Source organism: Ammospiza caudacuta, chromosome 2, assembly GCF_027887145.1.
Source record: "Ammospiza caudacuta isolate bAmmCau1 chromosome 2, bAmmCau1.pri, whole genome shotgun sequence".
NCBI lineage: Eukaryota > Metazoa > Chordata > Aves > Passeriformes > Passerellidae > Ammospiza > Ammospiza caudacuta.
In genome coordinates, this window is record NC_080594.1 from 99,491,774 (window position 1) to 99,516,807 (window position 25,034).

The window sequence follows — 25,034 nt, forward strand, 5'->3', positions numbered from 1 at the left end:
CACAGCTTCAGTTCATCTCTCACTGGGTATGCTTATTCTGTTTCTATTGGAGGTAGCCAGCCAGAGAGAAGCACTGTTGCAGAAAGGTTATTTCTCCAGGGCTCTCCCTTGTATTCCTCGAGCACATCATGATTCCAGTGTGTAAATGTGTCTGCATGTGTATTTGATTTCTCTTTTTGACTTCCCTCACAATAAGGGAGCTAAAATGCAGTTTTAGCTAATATCTCCAGAGAGAAAATATTTACATTATTCAGATGCGCGAACGCGTATGCGGCTCAAAGTCCGGCTAGCTAGAGGGGAAACGGCCGACGCCTCCGCTGCATCTGAGATCAGCCCCCCTTGGCGTCGTGGCCTCGGGCTGGGCCGAATCGCGGACTGGATTATATGCGTTGGACAAGACGAGGAAAGGGAGTGACCACTTGCTGGGGGTTAATGTCGGTTTATTGAAGGATGGCAGGTACCAACGGAGGGAGGGCACCGACCAGCAAAATGGCCTCGGGCAAGGGAGAGGCGAGGTTTTAAAGGCAAGGGGTGGAGAAAGGAGGGAAACCCCGCTAGCAAATAGGAAAACATATAGGGAGATGCACAACATAAATGACATGCAAACATATCCAATAAACACAAGGTTAGAGAGGAGCCCCGGGACCCCAGCCAATTACATCCCCCAAAGAGAAGAAGGTTCTCGAAAGCTGGGAGGAGTGGGGGGTGATTGACTGAGCCCAGGGAGGAGGAAAAGCTTACTTATATGGTAAAATAAGGGAGGGGAAGTTACATAACTTGAGCAATTGACAACTGAAGGGGGCAGGGGTAACCATAGTAACATAACTGTAAGGAGAGCTGTGGCGGGAAAACTGGGGAGGGAAGAACCATTTTACAAGGACAAAAGGGGAATGGTACATAAAATGGGGGAACACAAGAGAAACTTAAAAACGCACTACAACGTTCAGAGAACATGCCCCTTAAAAAATTATTATTTGCACACATGTAAATAGAGCAAGATAGAAAAAAAAAATGCAAAGGGCAAATCAGCTGCCCGCAAAAAAAATTAAACTGCATTTGGAAGAATAGCTAGTATAACTTGACAAGCTCAGAACAATAGCAGCTGAAAAATATTTTAATTTCAGGTTTGCTTCCCTCTTTGTAAAAGCTATAGATCAGGAAAATCCATTTTTGTTTGCATCAATTGCCACCAGCTTAGTTCTAGACACTTTGCCACCACATCAAATTACTGACAGAATTATTTTACTAATTCGGCATATAATTCTTCATTAAGAATATAATATCTTCCTTAGTATCTATTTTTTTCTAAGAAATTATCAACAGAAGGGGAATTGAGGAACTGCTTTAAAGATCTGTAAGAAACTTCCCCTGGCAAATACTGTGTCATTATATCTTCCTTAGCTACAAAGATTTTTCAATGTACTGACAATCAAAACCAACCAAATGAAAACTCAATGGTTATGAAGAAGCATACTGAAAATTCCCATGATCTCCCTAACTTCTAATTTATTTATGGCACCATGTAAGGGATCATGGACCACCCATCCCAGAGGGATCATCTGCTAGACTTCTTGGGACTACCCTCCACCTCTCCTACTGAAAGCTTAGTAATAGAGAACAAGAATAAAAATTCAAGAAATGTCAAAAGAAATGAGGATCTCTGTTTTTCCAGCATAAGAATACACTCCAAATGTGGCACACAGGCAATAAATACGGCCACAGGCAATAAATGTCTTATGCAGAACAACATAAATTCTTCAAGTAGTTATAAAAAATGAGGAAAAAATATCCTCATTGCTATGATTTATTTCCAAATGTACACTTGTTTTTAAATAGTAAAAGAGGTAAATACTGTATCTTTACACTATCTCTTTAAATAAGAAGTTTTAGATTGAACCTTAATATATACTAACTACAACAGTTAAGTATTAGGGACTATTGCACAGAAAAGAATTGTAAGCAGAGTTTTGTTACAGAAGCTGCAAAGGAGGAGGATCAACTTTAAATGTCAGCATCTTTAAGACCCAATTAATCACAAATGTCAATGAAGTTATCAACTTTGAGGGAAAAAAGAAAACAAATTAAACAAACAGAAAGGACCTATTTCTTCTGAGACCACAGACACATTTAAAAGAAAGAGATCGTTTCTTTTGTTCTGAAACTTGCACAAAAGTATGTACATTATTTTATTTTTTTGAAAAATGAACTTTTATCCCTCCATTAGACTCCAGATGTGGTGTTGTTTGCCTTAGATTCAGCTGATATCATGGTGACTAATACATTGGATCAACTGACAAACTAAAGATAAGACTTATACTGAACAACAAAACCCTTGAGCTAACCGTCACATTTTCCTTCTAATTGACTAATACTAGATGTTCACCAAGAGTTCAGGAAACCAAATAATGTTATACTAAAATGATCTAATGAGAACCCCTATCTAATTATTTACATGCTATTACAACACTGTTTTCTACATTATTCCTTTTAAGCTATCACTTTTTCTAATCAAATGACATTATTGATCATGAAGTGAAAATTAACAAGATGAAACTCCTGAAAGCTAACTCAAATTGATTGAAAGCAAAGGAAAATTTTATTTTCCTTTTAGCTTTATACAAACATAATCTCTGTGTCTTGCACAATAGTTTAGAAGTTTTTGCTACATTTTTGCTACATTTTATTTTATATAATTTCAAATTTTTGTACCATGCCTTTTCTTGTATTTGTCTATCTGTAAACAAAACACTGTTCTTAACTTGTATCACTTCTGTATATACAGATTCAGATCTATTTCTTTTAAAATGCTTTCAGATAAAGAAGGAGAGACTATAAAGCTCTTCTGGTTTTTTCAAATATTTATCTCCAACCAAATTTTCACCTACGGAAATGTTACAGGAGTATAATGAGAATGTTTTTCAAGATAAACAAGAAAGTGATGTCCATGATAAACTGGGAAAACATGTGAAATGAGGAAGAGAATTATACACACCACTTCTGGAAGGAACCCTAATTTCAGTTTCCTTTGTTCCCCAGCAGAACATCTCTTGTATTGCATATCAGCAAAATCTTACAAAAGGAAGGCCCTACAAAATCATGGCTCAAGCCTGTTACTTTGGTTAACTAGAAAAGGACTGTGTGAAAGTGACTCAGCTGAGTTAGGGGTAGAAAAACAAGTTATGCAACCATGAAATGTTCACATTGTGGTGTATGGTGGTAGCTGATAACTGCTAACTGGACTAACTGCTCAAAATGCCTGGTTTTTGCAATAAAGCAGCTCTCCTTTGCACCTGCCTGGGGACTCTGTGTCACTAAGGACCCTCACTCACCTACACTGGTGTTTATATTTCTGCTTGCAGTTGATTTATTTGAAGGCATAACACCATCATACAGACAATCACACAGCAAGCTCTGACAGTACCTTAGCCTGAAAATCCACTGTTTGATGTCTTATACACAGAGTTGAAGTCCTACAGTCTTCCAGCTCCAGGAAAATATCTGGTTAGTGTACTGTCAGCACAGAGTGCAGGAGCACATAAATACTCAGACCTACACAGACAGCTCCCCTGTCTTCTCTAATGTCTGAATCCTAAAGAGATGAACGTAAGCTATGTAAGGAAAATGTCCTTAAAAATGAACTTCACAAGACCTTTACTCAAGAAAGTATACATTGCAAGTAGGACCATAATAAGTTAAACATCTAGAATTTAGAAGGTAGATTCTATGAAACCTAAGCTTCAAAATTACATTACAGGGTCTCCTACATGGCTGAGAAGGCCTCAAATAAACAAGCAGTGTCATTTTCAGTGGCCTATCACAAACACCACAGTGTACTATACCCCTCTTGCCAGTGCTTAGTTCTTCCCTGACTGGCACCTAGGTACCAATTACATCTTATTTCTGATAAATAGTATTTTATCCACAATGCAATCCCAGAAAGAAAACCAAGAAATCAATAGGAAATAGAGAAATATCAAATATGTGTGTGTGTGTGTGTGTGTGTGTGTGTGTGTGTTGTTGTTGCTCCTAATTTATCTGAAAGCTGGCATTCTCTGCTAGGAAGGACATATACCAGACATATCCACATTTTCCCACCCTCAAACAAAATCCAAACAGCTCACAGGGCTTTCAGATCTGCCCCAACCACCAAGTGGCCAATGAAATCAGGTTATATTGTGAAATTTCCATAGATTCTGTGTTTCCTTCAGATGCAAGTGGAAGTTCATATTAAATTATTACAGAAAGCAAAAGGCTACATGTATGGAAATAATAAAAAAAAATTAGCTAGGCTTAGGTTGATTATTCTGTGTCTTTATCTTCATAGTTGTTTTTTTTTAGAAAGCAAACATGCGAACTCTGAAAACGCAAAATAGAAAATGTGTATTTTAAAAGTGATATGAAGATGACTTACTATGTTCAAAAGCTTCTCCACACTTTAATCAGCTTAATAAAAATACTACTTCTCATTTCACAGAATCACAGAGTAAGCTGACTTGGAAGAGTTCCACAAGGATCAAGTCCAACAAGCTTACTCATGCAGGCCTCAATAGTTATGATTAAAGTAACAACTTTCAGGCTACCCATTGCTGCTAGGTATAAACTTTGACATAGTTTTGGAGACTACAAAAATACTTCAGAAAAAGTGAGGCATTTAGAAAATTTTACAGATTGTCTTATCCCTCTTCCGAGGTAGTTACTAGTTATGTGGTAAGTGATCCAGTTACAATCCTGTGCTATGTTTGTCTGTATTTCATAATCACAATCATTTCATTGCCAGTCAATTTTCATTGTTGAAAAGATACTCATTCTCCTTACTTAAATAAGTTTTGAAGACCACTTTTCTTTGTACTAGGTACTAACGAGTACTATTAGTCATATTTATTTTAATGTCAAAGGAAAGGTTTTATTTCCAAACTTTTTGCTAAGCAATGTGGTGGTTTGAAAAAACAGAGTATGGAAATACATTACGAAGTTGTTTTTAACAGAGAACAAAAACTTTATTTCGTGGGTAACCAGATCTTTCCTTATGCATATTTCATGTATACATGCTTATGCTTTCTTGGGAGGGGTAGTTGGGAGAGGTGTAAGTTATTTATTTATTTAATCTGACTTCTTACTCGCATTCAAAGACACAATTGTTTTTATTTTTATTTTCATATCATGTTTGACTAATCTGTTAATCTGCTACCTCTTTTATTCTGTTTCTCTTTTCCTTTGCTGATGTAGATGTATGGTTTGTTTCTCTTTCCTTACTATACTTTTGGAGCTTGTTTACTCCATGTAGCTTATGCTAATACAACTACACTTGCTAAGACTTGTAGCTGAGATGCAGCATATTCTGAAAGAAACAACATGGGCTACAGACTTTTTAAAAGAATACAATATTAATCAACAGATTTTCAGACCTGTGCACTGAAGTATTTGTTGGAAGAACTGTACCAGTCACCATATCCTTTCCTCATGTAGTCTGTGCACAAATTCATACAACGTTTTGCATTGGAAAGGACTTTGAAGATCATCTAGTTCCAATCCCCTGCCATGTGTGGGCCAACTTTTGTTAGGTCCAGTTTGCTCCAAGCCCCATCCAGACTGTCCTTGAAAACTTTGGAACATTCACAGCTTCATCAGGCAGTCTTTTCCGGTGCCCCACCACTCTCACAGAAAATAATTTCTTCCTAATATCTAACCTAAACCTACTTCCTTTCAGTTTGAAGCCATTCCCCCTTGTCCTGTCACTACAAGCTCTTGTAAAAAGTCCTTGCCCAGATTTCTCATGAGATACTGAAAGGTGCTATCAGGTCTCCCTGAAGTCTTCTCTTCTCCAGGCTGAACAACCCCTATTCTCTCAGTCAGCCTTCAAGAAGAGATGCTTCATTCTTCTGATCAGATGATCACTTGTTCTCCTCTGAACTCATTCCAACATGTGCACATCTTTCTCATGCTGGGTGCCCCACAGCTGGATGCAGCACTCCAGGTGGGATCTCAAAAACAACAGAGTAGAAGGGCAGAACCACCTCCCTTGACCCACTGGCCATGCTCCTTTGGATGCAGCCCAGTTCACAGTTGACTTTCTGGGATGCGAGCACATGTTGCCAGCTTATGTTGAACTTCTTGTCAATCAATACCCCCAAGCCTCTCTTGTTAGGGCTGCTTTCAATCCATTCTCTTCCCTGTCTGTATTGGTGCTTGGGATTACTTCAATTCAGGCACAGGACCTTGCACTTGCCCTTATTGACCTTCATGAGCTTTTCCTCGACACACCTCTCAAGCCTGTCCAAGTCCCTCTGGATGGCACTCCTTCCCTTCAGCATGCTTACTGGGACAAAAATCATCAGCAAATATGCTAAGGGTGCAATCAATCCCACTGTCCATGTTGCCAAAAAAAAAGTTAAATGGCAATGGTCAAATACAGCTTTGCGCTTGTCTCACATTCAGTACTCCTACACCTACATCTATCACAGCATTGCTCTTCATTCACCACTGTGTAGATACGGTTACTTTTCTACTCACACTAAGCAGCCCAAGAACAGAGGACACCTGACCTCTGTGCCTAAATCAAGGCTCTTTAGACACAGATATTCAAGTCCACTTAATTTTACTGTAATGTTGCACAAAACAAGCTGTTCAAGAGTGTTTGGTGTATATCTGGAAGAAAAGATTTACTGCTGACAAAAAGACTAAAGGAAACCAAAGTGGTCCATGCAGTGTTTAAATTAACTGTGCACACATTATGTATGTCTTGATAATTTATGTCCACTTGTACACAAACAGAAATCTCAAGGATAAATATAGCTTGTGTATTAAAAAGACCACCCCTTTTTCCCAAAATCATTTACAGTTCCCACACTGAATGTGATATGTGGTAGAGCTTTTCAAGATTTCATCACTTTCTTTAATCAAAGAAAAGTTAACATTTGCACTCAGCTTTGTCACATTGATTAGATTTCTAACCAATTCAATGATAAGGAAATCCTTAAGTTCACAAAAACAAATCTATGGCAAGAAACCTCAGCAGCCTCTGAACACTAAGAGCACTCAGCAAAACAAAACAACCTCACTTAGAAAAAGAAGATATTATTTGTTAACTTCAGTAATAAAATTATTTTAAAATATTTTTATGAAGTCTGGTGTGCTAGAACAATGGCAAGCCCTTCACCGATGCTATTAATTTTATATGCTTGCTCTCAATCCTCAGGTGAAGTCAGGATTGCTGCTGTGAAGGTGACAGTGTGACAGAGATGGGGTTATCCCTGGCTTGGTTTAATTGCCAAGAATGCTTTAAACTGGTCAGCCCTGAACAGGCAGTTGGACTAGATGGCATTTGTTGGTCCCTTCCAATTGAAAAAGTTCTATTCTATTCTATTCTATCCTATCTTATCCTATCTTAACCTAATTTCTGAATCTCATCAAAGTATGGAAACACAACTCTCAGATCAACCTGCTTCTTTCTTTGTTATGACATACTGTTTAAAAATGCTTGTTGCAATGGTATGGCATCCTTTCTTAACCTTCAAAAGTGGAGGTAGAAACTACCAGCCTACCCCCTCATTTTGGAAGGTCATGACTATTAAGAAGGAATTTTGTCTTCTCATCTTATTTCTCCCTAAAAAGTATCAGAGACCCTTCTGGTTGGAGAGACTTCTTATTCATCAAATCATTACTCTCATTTGAATCTGGACATACTGACACATGCATGACCATAGAAGGAACATAAATATTAAATTTCACATAATTTAAAACCTCCATCAACTGTGTTGCTGATTTCCTGACAAAAACATGTTTGGGATGCAGTCCTGTAGGACTTGATGTAAAGGTTAAGTGTTTGATATCAGCCTAACAGGAAGCATCATTCCAAGTTTGCAGCTAATTGGCTAATCTCTAGGGGTTACAGGCCCACCGAGCCCAGCACGGACTCACTAGAGCTTCCTACCATTGAAACAAAAACAGCAAGGATAAGAAAAGATCATGGTAGGAAGTCTGTTTAACTGTCAAGGGCGCAACATGAATCAAGGAAGCAATGGTTAAGCAAACTAGACTTCTGGTTGAATTGAACTGTTCAAGAAAAAAGAAATTTGGAGTGAGTTGCCATTGACATTTAAACTGTCATCCTTTCTTCTCCTTTTGTGCTTTCTGACTGGCTTTATTTGGTAGTAAAATTGAGGTATGAAATTATCTTCTCATGGCTGCAAAGGACAGTCAGTTGCACTTGAACTGGAAAATAGTTTGCACATCACATTCTGCACTGGCTGAAGAGGACATGCAACAACTAAATCCCAGTTATCATGAAAACAGTCCAGGAATGGAAAATGTCTGAAAGGCATACACAGTCACACAACCCTTAAAGATATGTGCTTTGTGATAATGATGATGAGATGAAACCCAGTGAAAGAATAACAGTAGTTTCATAATCCTGACATGATTACAGCAACTATTGGTAGTTGTATCATTTGGAGTTCAGTTTTTCTCACTCTATATATGCTAGGTTTATGCAAAAGCACACATATATACGTATAGGTAAATATACATATGCATGGTTTTCTTCTGTTCTGCTTGTTATTCCCTCATCTTCTGACTAAGCACTTCCCTGCAACATAGACCACTCAAAATGCATTTGCAGAAACAGAAAGCCTACTGCATTACTCTTGTAGATAACAATGTCTGTACTCTGACACAAATATTTAGAAAAGCAGCACAGTGGCAGGTCTGCCATTTTTTAAGTGTAATCTTGGATTAATTTATTTCTATACTGGAATCAAAATTACCATTCCTTAACATACTTTCAGAACTAAAAATAAATCTAACTGTGAAAAACTCCCAAATAGTTACCAGAAAATTCCATATTAGAAATGGATGGTGCCTCTTAAACAAAATTTGTATTTTGACCACAGTCTGATGTATTGAAGCTTGTCTGTCAGTTTGGCCATACTGAAATAGCCCAAATTCTGTCTTCAGCCACTCAGATCTCAGAGGTGCTGTACACTAAGTGGTATACCTGTCATACAGCCTGTGCCATGGTTTAACCCCATCAGGATACTAATATCACACAGTTTCTCACTTTGTGCACATTCCTACCTGGAGGGTCAGGAAAAGAATCAGGAAAAAAAACAACTTGTGGGTTGAGATAAGAACAGATTAATAATAAAAACAAAGTAATAATGATAATATTAATACTACCAGTTGTAAAATGAAAGGGAGAGGAGGAGAGACAGATAAAATCTAAGAAGAGCGATGCATGATACAATTGCTCACCACCAGTTGACTGATGCCCAGACCATCCTCAAGCCACAGCTGGTCCCTCTCCTGGGTACCAACTCCAGTTTATACACGGGCATGATGTGCTATGGTATGGAATATCCCTTTGGCCAGTTCAGATAAACTGTCTTGGCCATGCTCCCTCCTGGCTTATTGTGCACCTATTCACTGGCAGAGCATGAGAAAATGAAAAATCCTTGATTTGGGGCAAGCACTACTTAAACATCAGTGTGTTATCAACTTTATTCTTGTACTAAATCCAAAACACAGCACTGCACCTGGTACTAAGAAGGAAATAAACTCTCAGTCAGAACCAGGACAAGTTCGTAACTTGTCAGATGAAGAACTGCTTTGCCAATTAAATTTTCATTCAACTTCCACACTATCCTTAGCCATCTCTGACATACCTTTACTTGACTTAGGAATTTACAGCACTACCATCTTTGGCAAGATCATGTGCATAGCTCATCCAGAAACAAGTGCCACTTTGTTTGAGCCACTTTTTCAAACATCATTGGCCACTGCTTAGCAGTGCTTTCCACCAAATCAAATTTCAATCCAATTTTTTTTTCAAAACTTTTAGAAACAGTTTGAAAAATAAAATGTCATCTGTTTATTAACTGTCAAAAGATGACCAGAGACACAGCACTTTAGAGTACTCTTACATCATGAATATGACAATTAACTTTCACTTTCCTGTATTTACCTGTAACCATCTAAAAGATCAGTTCAGTCAGGGAACAATGGTAAACTCAAACATTACCACAATCTTACATCTTGCACAACATTCAAGAAGCCCATTCTTAATTCAACAGCATTGAGTGACTGTAGAATAAATCCACAATCCATTAATAAACATCCTCAGAAGACACAAAAAGACAGAATTGGATTAAAAAATCTGGTTAACTGGAGAACAGTTTTTAAAGAAACTGAATAGTAAGCAGCTGGAGACATTTTCCCCTTAGCTTATCAGCTGTCATCATCCTGGTTTCCCAAAATTCATGGCAATTCAGCTTGCATCCTAGTTCACATAAATTCTACTTTAGAATACGGACTGAAAAAAGTTATCATGTGTATTTTGTTAAACTGAAAAATAATCAGTTGAACAATTTTGGTAATGATGAAAATGTTTACTTGCTTCTCCTAGTACAAATTTGGCTTGTTTCATCCATAATAGTCCAGCTTCAGTGAGGACAAAATTCACTTCTTGAAGGCAGGAACAGTAGAAAACTTCATGTTTCCTTTGGTTAATCTGTTCCATCACCTTTCTAACTCTGTTCAAGCCAGATCAGCCACATTATCTGACAGCCTTCAGCAGTCATGGAATATCTCCTCTGTGCTACCCAACATTTTACCTAGTTTGTTCATCTGGTATTTTCTAAACCCATACCAGGTTTTTTTTGTTTGGCTTGAAAAATATATATTTGAAAAAATCAGTCCCAGAAGCTTGAGATGAAAACCAAAAACAACCACATCAATCCAACTTTCTTGGTTTCTGGAAAGTTTAACTAGGCTTACAGTGTCAGGTGGATGTATAAGTGAGAGAGATGCAATTTGAAAAATCTTGCCTAAAAAGACATTAGAGAGATAACTAAGTGAGAACTAAGTTAGACACAAAATATACTGAAGCTTTTTAAGCTGCTGAAAAAAATTGCACTTTTTATTTTTGCTACTTGTTACTTACTCCTAACATATCACATATTTTTAACTTTCATCTTCTTAATGCATTATAAAACTAGGTATAAAACAGTTGCTCTAAAAATTAAAATATTAATGTGTTGTAGAAATTGTCAGAACAAATGAGTACACATTCAAAGAGAAAAAATAACTTAAAACTTGTTAAATAACTTAAAATAACTTAATAACTTGTTAAACATGTACAGTGACATGCAGTTATTTCACTTCTAATACCTTTTTTATAGTCCTTCTGTTTTTGTTTTTTTTTACCATCATAAATTATTGATACTTGCTCCATAAAGTTTAACATTGTATATAAAATTAGCAGCAATCCTAGCTTTAGATACTGATAGTGTTGCATAGCTGATGATTTCTCTCTAAGCTTTTCAAATCAAAATGTAATTCAATACAGAAGAATGCATTCACATTACAGGTAAGATTGGTCCTCTTGCTTATCTTGAGTTACCGCCTTGAAGCTACTCACTTGAGCATCCTACATAATCACTGGTAAATGACATATCTTCAGAAGGTAAGGAAATTCCTGTTTTAGGATAACCTAAAAAACCTGCCTTCTCCACTGACACATCCAAACACAGTATTTGAATTATAATTTTTGGGTTAGGTGAGAATAATTCCAACATAAAGAACCCATGGGCACACATACTTTTATATGTGCAGGCAAATGCATCTGTGCTAAACAAAGACTGTGCTCATAGACATGTAAAACACAGCTGCCAAAAAAAGTTACAAAAAATGTCTAGTTTACTAAACAGAATTCATGCACATGTATCTAGTCTTTACCGTTCTTTTAAAACATGAAAAAAAGCTTTTCCCAAGTAAGCAGGGCAAAAAAAATTCTGTCAACTTTAATAGGTAAAATATTCTTTTTTAAACAGGTAAGTAAACGGTAAATTTAGTAAATTTTCTAAAACAAGAGCAATGAAACATTATTTGTAAGAATGACTGCTTTTTAGAAGGCAGATTATAGACTTCTACCTTGATTAGCATTTAAATAATTCCATAACGAGCTTATAAATGCTGCAAAGAAACATACCTGGCATCAACCCAGAAGTATGGAATATCTTCTCCAGCATCGATTGACTTTCCTTGAATAACTCTTCTTTGGTTATTGGAAGATCTAGATGTTCTCGAATAATCCCTGCTGCTTCTGGGGCTTGTCTACCTAGAACCAAGGATTTCACATCCCAGGTGTAGCTCTTTCCATAACGCCTACAGATCTCATCATACACTTTTGTATAGAGAATCTCAGTATCTGAAATAAAAAGAAAAAAAGAAATTTAAACCTATGTACAAACAAGTGGGCAGCTGGTCTTGCTAAGAGACCACATAAAAGGTCAGAGCATGAACTGCCAGGAGCCAGAGGGCATGGAGCAGAGTGGATAAAATGCCTCTTTATTTGCAGGAGGGAACCAAGGCTTCTCCCATCACCTCAAAGCTATCCAGGTTTTTCAAGCAGTAGTTTCTGCATTAAGAAAATGTATCTTAGGGTGTCAACAAATAACTATCTGGATCTTGTCTTTCATCATCTTTCTTCACTATCCAAGTTGGCAAGCAGTGTCTTAATTTAAATACTCTATGTATGCTTTTCATGAGAAAGAAAAGAAAAGAAGGAAGGAAATCTGGTACTGTGGGGGGATGCCATTATATATGCCATGTAAATTGAAAAAAGAAAAAAGATTTAATTATTTAAGAGTGTCTATGAGAGGAAGCTTCTAAGTGCCTTCAAAGACATTATGGTCATTATAACAGAGCTGCTGGCACCACTGTATTTACAAGAGATTACTCAAGCAAAACATACTCACTTGTATTTCCAGTGGGTTTCAGACAAGATCAAACTTCAGATTGAATTTTGGCAGTGATACTATCAGCTTATATCTCAAAGGTGGTTTTAGGTTTAAAGCTATTTTTTTTTAAATACAAACAAACAATTAATCTTTTCCTTCCCTCCTCCCCCTACAAATTTTTGAAAAAGGTCTTTAACATTGAATTTAACACTAATATGGGGATTACATGTCCTTCCAGCTCTTGTCTTCATTTCAGCAAAGATCTCAAACACTGCCTTCTGTATCTCTAAAGATATGTCTATTATCACCACTATAGAAATAAAAGGCAAAAGCAAGGAAAGAAAGAAGTTGCTCTTACGAGATTTATTTAGAGAAACTAGGGACTTATCAACATATCCTTTGTCATGTAAAATATTTTTAATGGAGATAATAAAATAGTGAAACTATTAATGTGGATATTGTGTCACTTTCTGAGTACATAGGAATTATGCAGGAGTGATTAAATGTTAAGCTTTAACAAAGATACTATGAAGAACACAGGCTGAAGAAAGAAGCACAGAGCCCACGACTACAACAGATGCCAAGACCTTCCCTGCAGTCTGACAAACACTCCCTACTTCACCACAGTAATGTCGGCCTGAGATCAGCAGAGTCTCATCTGAAAGCAAATAAGAAACACAGGGGCCATTTCACCATCATGTGAACCCACAGGATGCAGAATAGATTCTCCCACCTGTCAGAGTGCTCTAGTCCATGTCTCCTCGCAGCAACTACAGGGGATGTTGGGCCAAAAGACCAGATGAAGACCCAACATACTTGTCTGGAATGTTTAACAGAGCACCAAGGGGTTCACAAAAACCTCTGTCCTTAAAAATAGAGGCAAAAAAACCTGTACTACTCTTTGTAAATGCTCCTCAAACACCTACACATAAAGGAAAAAAAATACAAGGAATCCTGGAGATCCCTAAAACACACAGGAAAGGTACCACAACATAAACACAGGCAAATGGGCTCTGAAAAGTGCTAAGCTGGCTGACACAAGAAAGGAGAGAAGAAAAGAGAACAATAACAAAAATTTCTCAGTTTTGCTTGAAAATGCCAGCTGGTACTCTCTGCAAGCTAGAAATGTAAATTAAGAATACAATTTTTTAAATTCACAGCTCTCATGTTCCTTTTTTTTTTTTTTAATAAACTAGTTTTTTCTCCTGTATCTCAGACTCACCAGGTGAAGGGCATAAAATTCTTAACCTAAGTTTAAATTTGAAAGTGAAAATCAATCCTCATCCTATTAAATAGTACAAACTAAGCAGAATTAAAACAAAGCAAGTATACAAAAAATACTAGAATATGAAAATTTTCCGATGGGTCTCTACAATAATTACATGTTAATCTATTTGAACTGAAAGGTTCAACTTTATTGCTTAATATACTACTTTAATAGTGTCCTGCATTTTCAATATTACATAGCTGACTTGTGAATGAAATTTTATTTATTTTCCTTAAAAAAATCAACATTATTTTAATTTTCATGAGTAGATGACAAAAGCATGGATGTTGGCATTTTACTTGCTGAAATAGGCATGTTTCACTACAGCACACAAATCAAACCTGAAATCTGAGGAAAAATATTATGTACACATGCAGTGTACATAATCCAGCTGGAATCTGAGAAGATCACTGCTGATAAAGCTTCATTTCTATATGCATGTATAACATAAAAGGACACGTTTCTTTTGATTGAAGACAAAGGAAGATCTATATGTTTCCCTAGTAATTAACGAGCATTACACAAATACTAAATAATGATATAACTTCAAGATTTCTTATTCCTATTGGAAAGGAGCAATTTCAAGAAAAAAAAAGGCAGGCTAGCCTTTTCACCATTGTAACAAGAAAGAAACCACATACAGTTCAAAGGATTGAGCAGAGTTTAAATATATCATATGATAAATTTAAATATATCATATGATATATATCATATCATCGAATTTCATACTGCTATAAATCTACTATACAAAACAAATTATATCTAGCTCCCACACATGAATAAAATCCATTGGTGAAATGACACAAGCAAGAAGAATTAGAAGCTCAACTCAAGTGCCTAATTGCAAGCACCTACTGGTAATTACTCTGGTATGTCCAGGACATCCACACACATCTAATGTTCAAAAGGTAATTTGAGCACAACTCACACTTAATGGCATAAGCAGTCACATGATGCCCTACAGAATCCCAAGTGTTTCACACTCACATATTTCAGCAAGTGAATCCAGCCCCAGCTTCTAGCCTCCATCAGGAATAAACTGAGAACACAACTGGGCATATGTAGCAGTGGCCTGTTCTAATAGTGGAAAGGAGAAGCAAGAATTCTTAGCTCCTGCAGTTTTGATTAAATGCGTAAGTTTTCAAAATACTCTTTTTATCTTTAGCTATCATCTCTTGAAATATCTTTTATGTGGACATTATCAGCACAATGTACTGTCCATCTGCTTGCTACATTTCACTGGGAATGAGTAATATTCATTCCCTAGTCACATATCATCTTCTAGTCATTTTTATAGTGACCCTTCTTCAATATAAAAGCACAGTCAGCTCCACTGGTGTTGTTTAGAGTGTGTAAAAGCCAGCCACAATAAATACAAATAAAGTGACCAAAATGACAGAGGCACTGGATTACTCAATTTGTAATCTGGCACAAAAATATGCTGACATGTACTCAGGAAGTCCCGCAAGTCACTTGGAAACACACCACAGTGGAGTGCATGATCTGCTCGAATCACTGCAGGGTCTCAATTAGATGTGCAGATCTACCTAGGCTGGGGGTACAGCAAACATCAAAACAGTATGTAAGCCTTATGTGTATCACTTAGACATAAAGACAGTTTAAGACAGAAAATTGTAACTTCATGAATACAGAACTTAATTTTTTTAGAAGGTTATATATCTTCTAATTGAATGTTATGTTATTGTTCTTCTAAAATAATCTCTAGTTTAGCAAGTAGATGAGATTAGTAGGCATGAAACCTCCTTTAAGCCATAGCTCATTTTAATCACTAGTTATGAGTTCTTTGTTTGAATAACCCATCTTTCTAAATAAACCATCTATAGCAGACAACTGTCTTGCAATTTGTGTCAAAGGGTCAGTTTTGCACTTCCCCCTCAATATTTTTCCATTCACACTTTCATTACTATGAAAGCTAGTTTAAAAATGCATGACTATGGTCACCCATGACGGCTAAAAGGAAAAAAAAACCCAGCAATTTCACAACTGACATCAAAATCACTTACAGCAGCCTAGCAAAAGTAGGGATGAGGAAAGCAGGCAACAGAAATTACTTTTTGCATAATAGCCTAACTGATAGAGCACTAGCTCAGAAAACAAAACTCAGTCCTTCAATCCATCCTAAGGGCCTAAGGCTGTTTTTCTAACATACCCTGACATTTTTTATGCTATTATGTTATGTGCATATATACACTTGTATACAGATAAACCATTTATATGCTTGTACATATATACACACCCACACACACACATATATATAAAAGCTAAAAGCATACAGGCCTTTATTTCATATATTTACTTCTATATGATGTATGTATAGAACTGTGTTTTACAGGCAAAAGTGTCCTTTAAAGAATGGAACTCAGGATGAGTACTAGCCAATGAATACAAATCAACGTGGAGCCTCTTGACTAAAGGGCTCGTTAAAGGAATGTGGTTCAAAATGCTTAGCTTTGAAAGTACACAAGGAAAAGGAATGTTCCATTCTTTACTGAAGTATTTCCCCCTTCCTCCCATGAACTTGTTTAGGAATAAAAATGAAATCTAAATTTATCATCTTAGACATACCCACTTCACTGCCACAGCAGGAAATAAGCTCTGGTTTCACACATGCTCAAATGAAACATTTGGGCCATGCCTAAATGTCAAGGCTGATGTACCCAACCAGGCAAAGTGAACCCAAAGGCAGTCTGGACCACCAAACCAAGGGAAATGCTGCTGACATATTCATGTCTTGTACCTTTCCTCTCTCATAACCAGTACCATTTAAATTCATCTTACTTCTCCCTGGAAGTTAAAGGAAGGTGAAGTATCTATTAAAATAAACATCAAGCACCAAATAATGGCTACTTCAAAATCATAAGCTACTTACAAAGAACAAGTTATTTAGTAAACCATTTTACATGATTGATAAACCATAACTTATAAAGATACAGGAAAAAAAAATGCTGAAAATTAAAATTACTGCTTCCAATTTAACTGAGTAATGATTTGTAAACCATTACATTTTTGATTAGCACTTAGAAAAACTCACTGAAAATATCCATTATTCATTTTAGAAAGGAGCAGGTATAAGACTATTCTGGAGCTTTAATTTTTGCAAACCTACTTCTTATTTTCTCTTGTACCTGAATGTTAATACAAGCACACTCCAAGGTAGACAAAGATGTTGCATTGTGATTACTTTATTAGGTCCAGAGAAACATGTTGCTACTGGCTAATTCAGTGCTGTCAGTCTGTTTGTCCTTCTCTGAGAGATCCTACCATGAATTCAAGTTACTGCTAACAGGTTTAAAAAGGAAGTAAATTTGATTCTCAAACAACAGCAGCTGTATGAAACTGTTCCCAAATGAGTATTTCCCCCTGTGGGCTTATATTAGCAGAATTTTTCAATGGCAGCAACAGAGGAAGCCAATTTCTCATTTTATATGCAGAGAAACATGGTACTTCTATGGGGAGAGGAAGAAACTTCTGAACAAATTCAGAAGGCTTTTAGTTTTCATTAATACAGCAGACATATCTTAATGTTGTCTTGTATTCATATATACACCTTATCCTTCTTTTTTAATGCCACAGTGAAGTGAAAGAAATAGTTCACAAATAAAGCATGCAAACTTTTTCGATGGGGAGCTGTAAACAATACTCTGGCACCAATGCAAAACAACACATGAAAACGTAAAGAAATCTGTATTTCAATTCCAGAGCACGAGGGATTCAAACTTTGAAATACGAGGGCAATATACATGACTTAATACAAAACATTCTAAAAATGTACTTATTAAGCATCATATATGTGACAGCATCTCATTAGTTTAAAAATAGAAAAGTTATTGATTCACAGAAACTGCCTGATATGCTTTCTTAGGCTCTTAACCATTAAAGACAGAACTATGCAAACATCAGTTGATATGATGCCTGCAAAGCCCTGTCTGTTGGGTGGAAATCTACACTTTACAGAGACACAGCTTCTTAAAATGTGTATGGGGAGACTCAAGTCAGGCAACAGTTTTACTATCATTACTATATGAGCTACTATACCATGGAAATTTATACAAGCAATGTTCTCAACCAGAGGAGCAATTACCAGCTCTAACACCCTATCAGCTTACAGCATATTCCCAAGGAAGTTAGCCTTTCACCAAGGGGCTACCTCCTCTTCTTGAGATGTTGCTGAAAACACAGAGCAGCAGTCCACTGGCCCAAAGAATGCAAAACAAGGTTTAAAAAGTTGTTTTGAAATTAGATGCTCCAAGGAACTTGTATAAAACCACTCCCCCACAAGGTAGATGAAACCAGAAGGGTCACTGTGTTATCAAAGTCAGCAGAATAATAGCTAATTGTATCTTCTTAATTAAGAATCTAGTGGGTTGGCCTGGTTGGGCCAGGTACTCAGCCAGGTCCCAAGCTACTCCGTCATTCTCCTCCTCCTCAGTTGGACAATGGAATGAAAATATAACAAAAGATTCACGGGTTGAGATGAGGGTAGGGAGTGATGACCCACCAGTTATCATCACAGGCAAAACACACACAATTTGGAGAAATTATATCTGAAAAGGGGAATAAGAAATAACACCAAATTTTAAAAAACCTTCCTTTACACCCATCCCATCCTCCTGGGCTTAGCTTTAGTCCTAAATTCTCTACCTCCTCTCCTGCAGCAGCACAGGTGAAAGAGAAGAAGGGCTGTGGTCAGTTCATCACACATCTCTGCTGCTCCTTCCTTGTTGTAGTGCGTTCGGTTATTTTGTTTAATTGCTCCCCCATTCGAGGTATTGCTCCCCCTATTTTGTATAAAATGGTTCTGCCCTCCCCAGTTTTCCCACCACGCCCTGCCAGTTATGTTGTTCCCTTAGCAACCCTTGCTACATGTATTGTCAATCTTTTAGGTTATATAATTCCTCCTCCCCCTTTTTCCCTTATATGTATACTTTTTCTCCTCCCTGGGTCCAGTCAATCACCCCCCCACTCCACCTAGTGTTCCAGAAGCTTCTCCTCTTTGGGGGTTATGGTTGGCTGTGGTCCCGGGGCCCCTCCCATACCTCGTATCTATTGGGTTCTCTACTATGTCATTTATGTTAAGTTCATCCCCTCTCCTCCCTCTATTGGTCTTTTGTAAACCCCTCCCTTATCTGCCCCTTCCCTTGAAAACCCTACTCCCGACTCCATTTCGGGGTCACTGCATGGTTGGCATCGTTTGGCCTCCAGCGAGTGTCCAGCTCCTTCCTTCTCGTCGTTTAGCAGCGATCCAGTCCGCAGCCAGCACAGCCCGAGGCCTTACGACGCCGAGGGGTGCTGGCAGACCATGCAGCTGGGTGTCGGCCTTAACCTCAGCTAGCCGGACTCTGACCTTGAAAGCCAGATACACCTCGCTGCACTTCCTCTGCAGGAGTAGAACCCCTCCAGCACCTGGAGCACGTCCTCCTCCTCCTTCTTCACCAACCTCGATGCCTGCAGGCCTGTTTCTCTCAGATATTCTAGCTCTTCTGCCCTGGCTGCTGTTTTTCAGCAGGTGTTCCTCACCTTATTAAATCTGTTATCCCAGAAGTGCTTTCACTGTTACTAATGAGCTCAGCCTTGGCCAGAGGCAGGTCTTTCTTGGATCTGGGTGGCGCTGGCTGTGTTGGACATTAGGGAAGCTTCTGGCATCTTCTCACAGAAGCCACCCCTGTAGCCCGCCCTTCCACACAACTCCTCTGCTACCAAAACCTTGCACACAAAGCCAAATACAAATACATACTTTCTCTGGGAAACATAACCTTCCTTAAATAGATACCCCAAAGCTGTTCTGTTTAACTCACAACCTAAAAGAGCAGAAATGGAAAAAAAAAAAAGTTGTGAAAGGGAAAAGGGTCAGGAAACCTTATTCCTTCCTCAAAAAGAAACACAACATGAGGCCATAGGGAAAATTCTCTTCAGCATGTCACAGGTCTCTCCTAATACTAATTTCCTTACTCTCAAAACACTTTCATCTTTCTAAGAATATATGCATATATTCTCAAAAAGATTATATATACATACATAGATATGTATATAAAGACTTGATCAAGCTGCAAATTCAAGATGTTTGACTTTCAGTGCTACATGTTTCTAAATCACTTTCTGTAATACTGCCAAAATGTCTGTTTCCTCAATACTGGAAACATTTTAAAAAACAGAGTAGCTTCAATAGGAAAAAAAAAAAAAACACACATAATATTTCTAATGTGGCCTTGGACAATGTTCTAAATTTAATGGTGGCAATGTGTCAAACATTACTACCACAGAGAAAGTGTAGAGAACTACAGATTAATAAAGCCAATCTCTTCTATCCACTCAAGAGTGCCTAAAATTTTTGAGGTAAATCTGTTGATGGAGTGATTTCTCTGCAGTGATAACACCAAGAGCAGAAAACCAAACATCATCAAATGGCTTGGTTTTCCAAAAGCAAGGACATTTCATCATGGCTGACTATTGTAGCAAGCTGAATTGCTGCTAGCATAGTCCAGGGTAAAGAAGCAAAAAGGACTTTTGCATAATATCCACAGATGTTTATTCAGCCACAGGTGAGATGTTCAAGCCCCAGACAGCACACAAGGGGGATCCAGCTTTCTCAAGTACAAAGACAAAGGCCAATCAGGGAATGGAGGGGAGTTGCTTGGGGACATAGGAACAGGAGAAGGGCCAATGGGGTCTAACAGCTTTTTGAGCGAAGCTTCCTGTGTCTCCCTAGACCAGGAAATGCACCCCCAGGGTCTCCACAGACTATCTTCATACAAGAGCAGAGTGACAGAAATACTGCAGAAGACCTGGTCACAATAATTCTTTAGTAGTTGTATACCAGGCACTTCTTATACTAACTATAGAAACTAAACTAACTAAAATACACAAAAAAGAATCAGACCTTTGAGATTCATGAGGCAAGTATGATACAACAAACTGAAAATTATGTTTTATGAGCTGCAATGACTGTTTGTTGGAAAACTGTAGAAGAAAATTCAAACCCATTATATAGATACCAATAAAAGGAACTTCCAACACAACCGGGAACTTCCACAGAGGGGAGCCATAGGCTTCTCTGAAGATGTGTGACGAGAGCCCTCACCTCCCATGAGGGACTGAGGATTAGAACAGAAGGCCAGTCTCACAGAGTACTCAAAGGCCTCACACAACAGCAACAGTTGTCTTGCCTCCAGACTCGGCAGTAAACCAGAGGCAAGTTCTGAGTCTTAGATCAAATACAGCCTGTAGCCCAGAGAAAGACTACCCAAAGTTACAACTGTCACAAATGATGGTTTTTTTGTTTCCCAACCCCATTGGTAAAAGTACAGAAATACTGGAATTTGCTTTAGAATATAATCAGCTTGCTTAAGATTGTCAGGATGAAACAAAACTTATACTTGGCCATAGAAACTTTTAACTAAGCTCTATTGAACCCAGTGAGAGATAGGTCCATAAACCATAGAATGGATTGGATTGAAAAGGACCCTTCAAACACAACCTATTCCAATCCCCCTGACAGAGGCAGGGACAGGTTGCTTATAGCCCCATCCAACATACAACACTTTTGTACTTCTGAGCTAAAATACCATTTGTACTCCAGAACTTGAACCACAGGCTGGCAGACGCTGTGCACTGAGAACACCTCATATGGCAAAAAGAATGTCTATTCACAGGAAATTAGGCCAGTCACTCAAGTGCAGTCATACTCATCAGTCCTAGGTCTTTGCAACAATATTCCCCAACAAACTGCCACTTACAGAGTTTAGTACACAATAAGAGATTTTTAACAGCATTCATTTTCTTCATGAGTAATTACACACCAAATCTCTATCTTGATCTTGAAGAGCTGCATAGTTTTCCTCCCCGTATGTATCTGAAATTTTGCTAAAAAGCTTTAGCCTCTCTGTTTACGTGTTTTAGACTACATAGTAATACTAGCATAGAACGTACACTAGTTATTTATTAATAATTATTCTAACTACAGTTCTGTAGATAGAACTACAACTAATTTAGTTATTATATGACTAAAAATAGACTGAGTTAACTTTCATTAACTGGAAAATCTTACCATAATATTTTAAGTTAGCCTTCTGTCATGAAAATTATTGCCCAAAATTTCTATCTCCGATCATATAAAATCTCTACTTAATATGGCAGATGCAGATTGATTAGGAAGCCTGAAAAACAATAGCAAATAGCATCAACTACAGTTCAAGTAAGACATGGAAGAAACACTTCAAAATTAAATATCAGATGCAAAATACCTGTGAAAGGATTTCAAATCACCTCAGTTTGAAACCACCCTAGGGACATTCATCTGCAAAAACCTTCATCAACTTCTATGCTGCTGTAAGGATTTAAAAATTACAATTGCCTGCCTAAAACACTGTTACCACTGAAGGACTTTGCCCATTGTGGCAAACTGTAAAGAAGAAAACGCTCATCTGCAACCACTGAAGGTGTCTCCCTGAAATATACCTGCATTGATTCCTGGAACTTGGACTGTAAATTAAGCCACCTGACAGGAACTTGAGAAAAGATAAAGGTGGTACTGTCGTCTAAATGTTATCTCAAACTAGAGAGAGGTAAAAAAAGCTGGTGGACAAGAATATATCACTGATTATGGACAAGAAAAACCAACTGAGCAACACTGCTAAAATCAGCTCAGACTAAATCCGGCAGGGGGAGATCAGAACCCACTGACTCAAAAAACCCCCTGACATAAAACTCAGAAAGAGTGGGCACGGGATTAATTAGCATTAGAAGTGAGGGAGTTATTTGACCAATAGAGTAAGAGAATTATGTAGCCAATGAACACCAATTCCTTTGTTTGCTAAAATGTATAAATAGTGAAAATTTTTCAACAACTTCGGGACCTTCCCCACCAAGAAGCCCAGGGTGAAGAAGGACCAATGGGATGCTGCTGGATCCATGGGTGGTGACTATATTCTGCTTGATCTGTCTGTCGGTCTGTCTGCCGGTCTCTCTGTCTCTCCCTCCTCTTTTTTTTTAATTTTTCTACCTTACATTTTACTGTTAAACAAAATCCATACTATTGATTTGGGTGTATGATCCTGCTTGTACCTTAATTTGGATAGAGGCATCTCTCAATAATGAGATCTTAACAACTGCACACAATTACTTTATTGTAGTAGAAGTGACACACACAACATTTAAAAGTTTGGCACACGTCAGGTACCTAAAAGCTGAAGCACTGGATCCAGCGCTCACTTTCAAGTAAAATATTTCAGCTTTTAAAGCTTTTCTGAGAGTGTCCCTTTCTTTTGGCAAAGAGGAGATGATCAAGCAATCTTAACTCCCATGCTTGAGTCAAACTGACATTGTATTATTTTAGCACATAATGAAAACTTTAAAGAAGTATAAGGTCTTTGAACATCAAAATGCATTTAACCTAAATACTACCATCTCTTGTTTAAAATGGGAAAAATAATAAAACAGTATCAGAGATGTTTTATAAGAAGACATAAAACTTATATACAGTACAATCCTGAAAGAACACTGTAATTACAAAAAGGTTCAGAGAGAGAATCTCACTAACATGTCAGTGAACCCAATTCACATGAGGACTACAGGAGAAATGGAAACCTGGAAGGAGACTCTCTGACAGTAGCTATTAGGGTTATATTTTTAGGTATCTCAAAGAGGAGAGGCTGAATCTTCTTTTCCTTGAGGGTGGTTCTGGGCATAATGGAAATATTACCTTATGACTCTCTTTTGAGTGTGACAGCTTAGAGTTAAAAGAAACACTGCTGTGTATCCTACTAAATGAAAAAAAATGTGTTCAGAGACTCAAAGAGTGCAAGAAATTTCAGTCCATCATTTCATTCTTCCATATGAGTAATGTGATAAAAATAAAGAGAGATACTGAGAATTGAACTAGAAATCATTCCACTTTCCCTCAGTCTTTCTTTCCTGCTGCCTCAGTTCTGCAAGCGGAGGTCAAAGTTTACATCTTGAGACACAAACAGCTTCACTCTCCAGTGGCTGAAATTTAATAAGCCTGACACAGGAGTTACTACACTGGGGTGTTCTTAGTTTTACTGTAACATTGCTTGCAAAAGACAGGCTGGGAATTTATATGCTCAATAAGCAGATAGAAGAGATTTGTTTACTTTACTTACAAAAATAGCCTAAGCTTCCTTCACTCTATCTAAAAAACAAAGAAGGAAAAAAATCCAGCATCCTTTCTCCCACAATCAGCAAAAGGAGAAGTGTCTGATTTACTTGCTGAATACATTCAACTGAGCCACTGAACTTATTTTAGATTAAAAGTCCTATACTTTTTGACCCATTATGTTTTTAAACTGTTAGAATACATCCTAGCATATAGTTAGAACTGCGTAACCAGTTAAACAGGGTAACTTACATGTTTCCTAAATGTAAGGAGAAAACAACTATGAGGTGTACAAGTTCACAGCTGGTCACCCAAAGAGCTTTCTTTTCTGCAAGAGCTGCACACACTCTAGGCCACATCTTTCTAACAACCTCTGGGAAGTAGTTTTCAAAGAGATTAAAAACTTTGCACAAAAATGCAAACCTGATAATCAAAAAGCAGGAATACCTTTTTTTCTTCTATTTTCTGAAAAGCAAATCTAACTATTAATAAGAGAATCCAATTGTATAGAACATTGCAATCAGAGAAAAGAGAACTACACTCTGCTGACTACAGCTACTGTCTACACTTTCTAATACAAAGGGTTGCTTTAGTCATTGACCTTGTCATAAGCAAAGAGATTGGAGATTTTGCCTTGTGTTAGGTTTACACAGACCATGGTGGTATTGCTACAGGGCTGTCAGGCTCTCATAATTTCTGTTATGAACTCGTATTCTATACAACTTAAAATTTTTTCCACTAACAAATAAATTGAAATTACACACACACAAAAAAAAAGCTGTTTTCTTTAGGAGAGGGATTTCTTCTTCTCAGTACTCTCTATCCTAATTATTAATTACAGAAAACCTAGCATGTCTCTTGAGATTTTAACTCCCTACACTGGACTCACAGAGGAGCTTAA

The 25,034-nt window shown here is 37.5% G+C and overlaps 1 protein-coding gene across 1 annotated transcript in view; it reads right to left on the bottom strand.

Annotated features, from left to right (window-relative positions):
- The window catches only part of PUDP (pseudouridine 5'-phosphatase), a 63,187-nt gene that overhangs the window by 27,364 nt on the left and 10,789 nt on the right, over positions 1–25,034 (bottom strand). Inside the window, exon 2 of the mRNA XM_058825053.1 lies at positions 11,984–12,202. Coding sequence (XP_058681036.1) covers positions 11,984–12,202 — 219 coding nt within the window. The remainder of the gene's footprint in view (positions 1–11,983; positions 12,203–25,034) is intronic.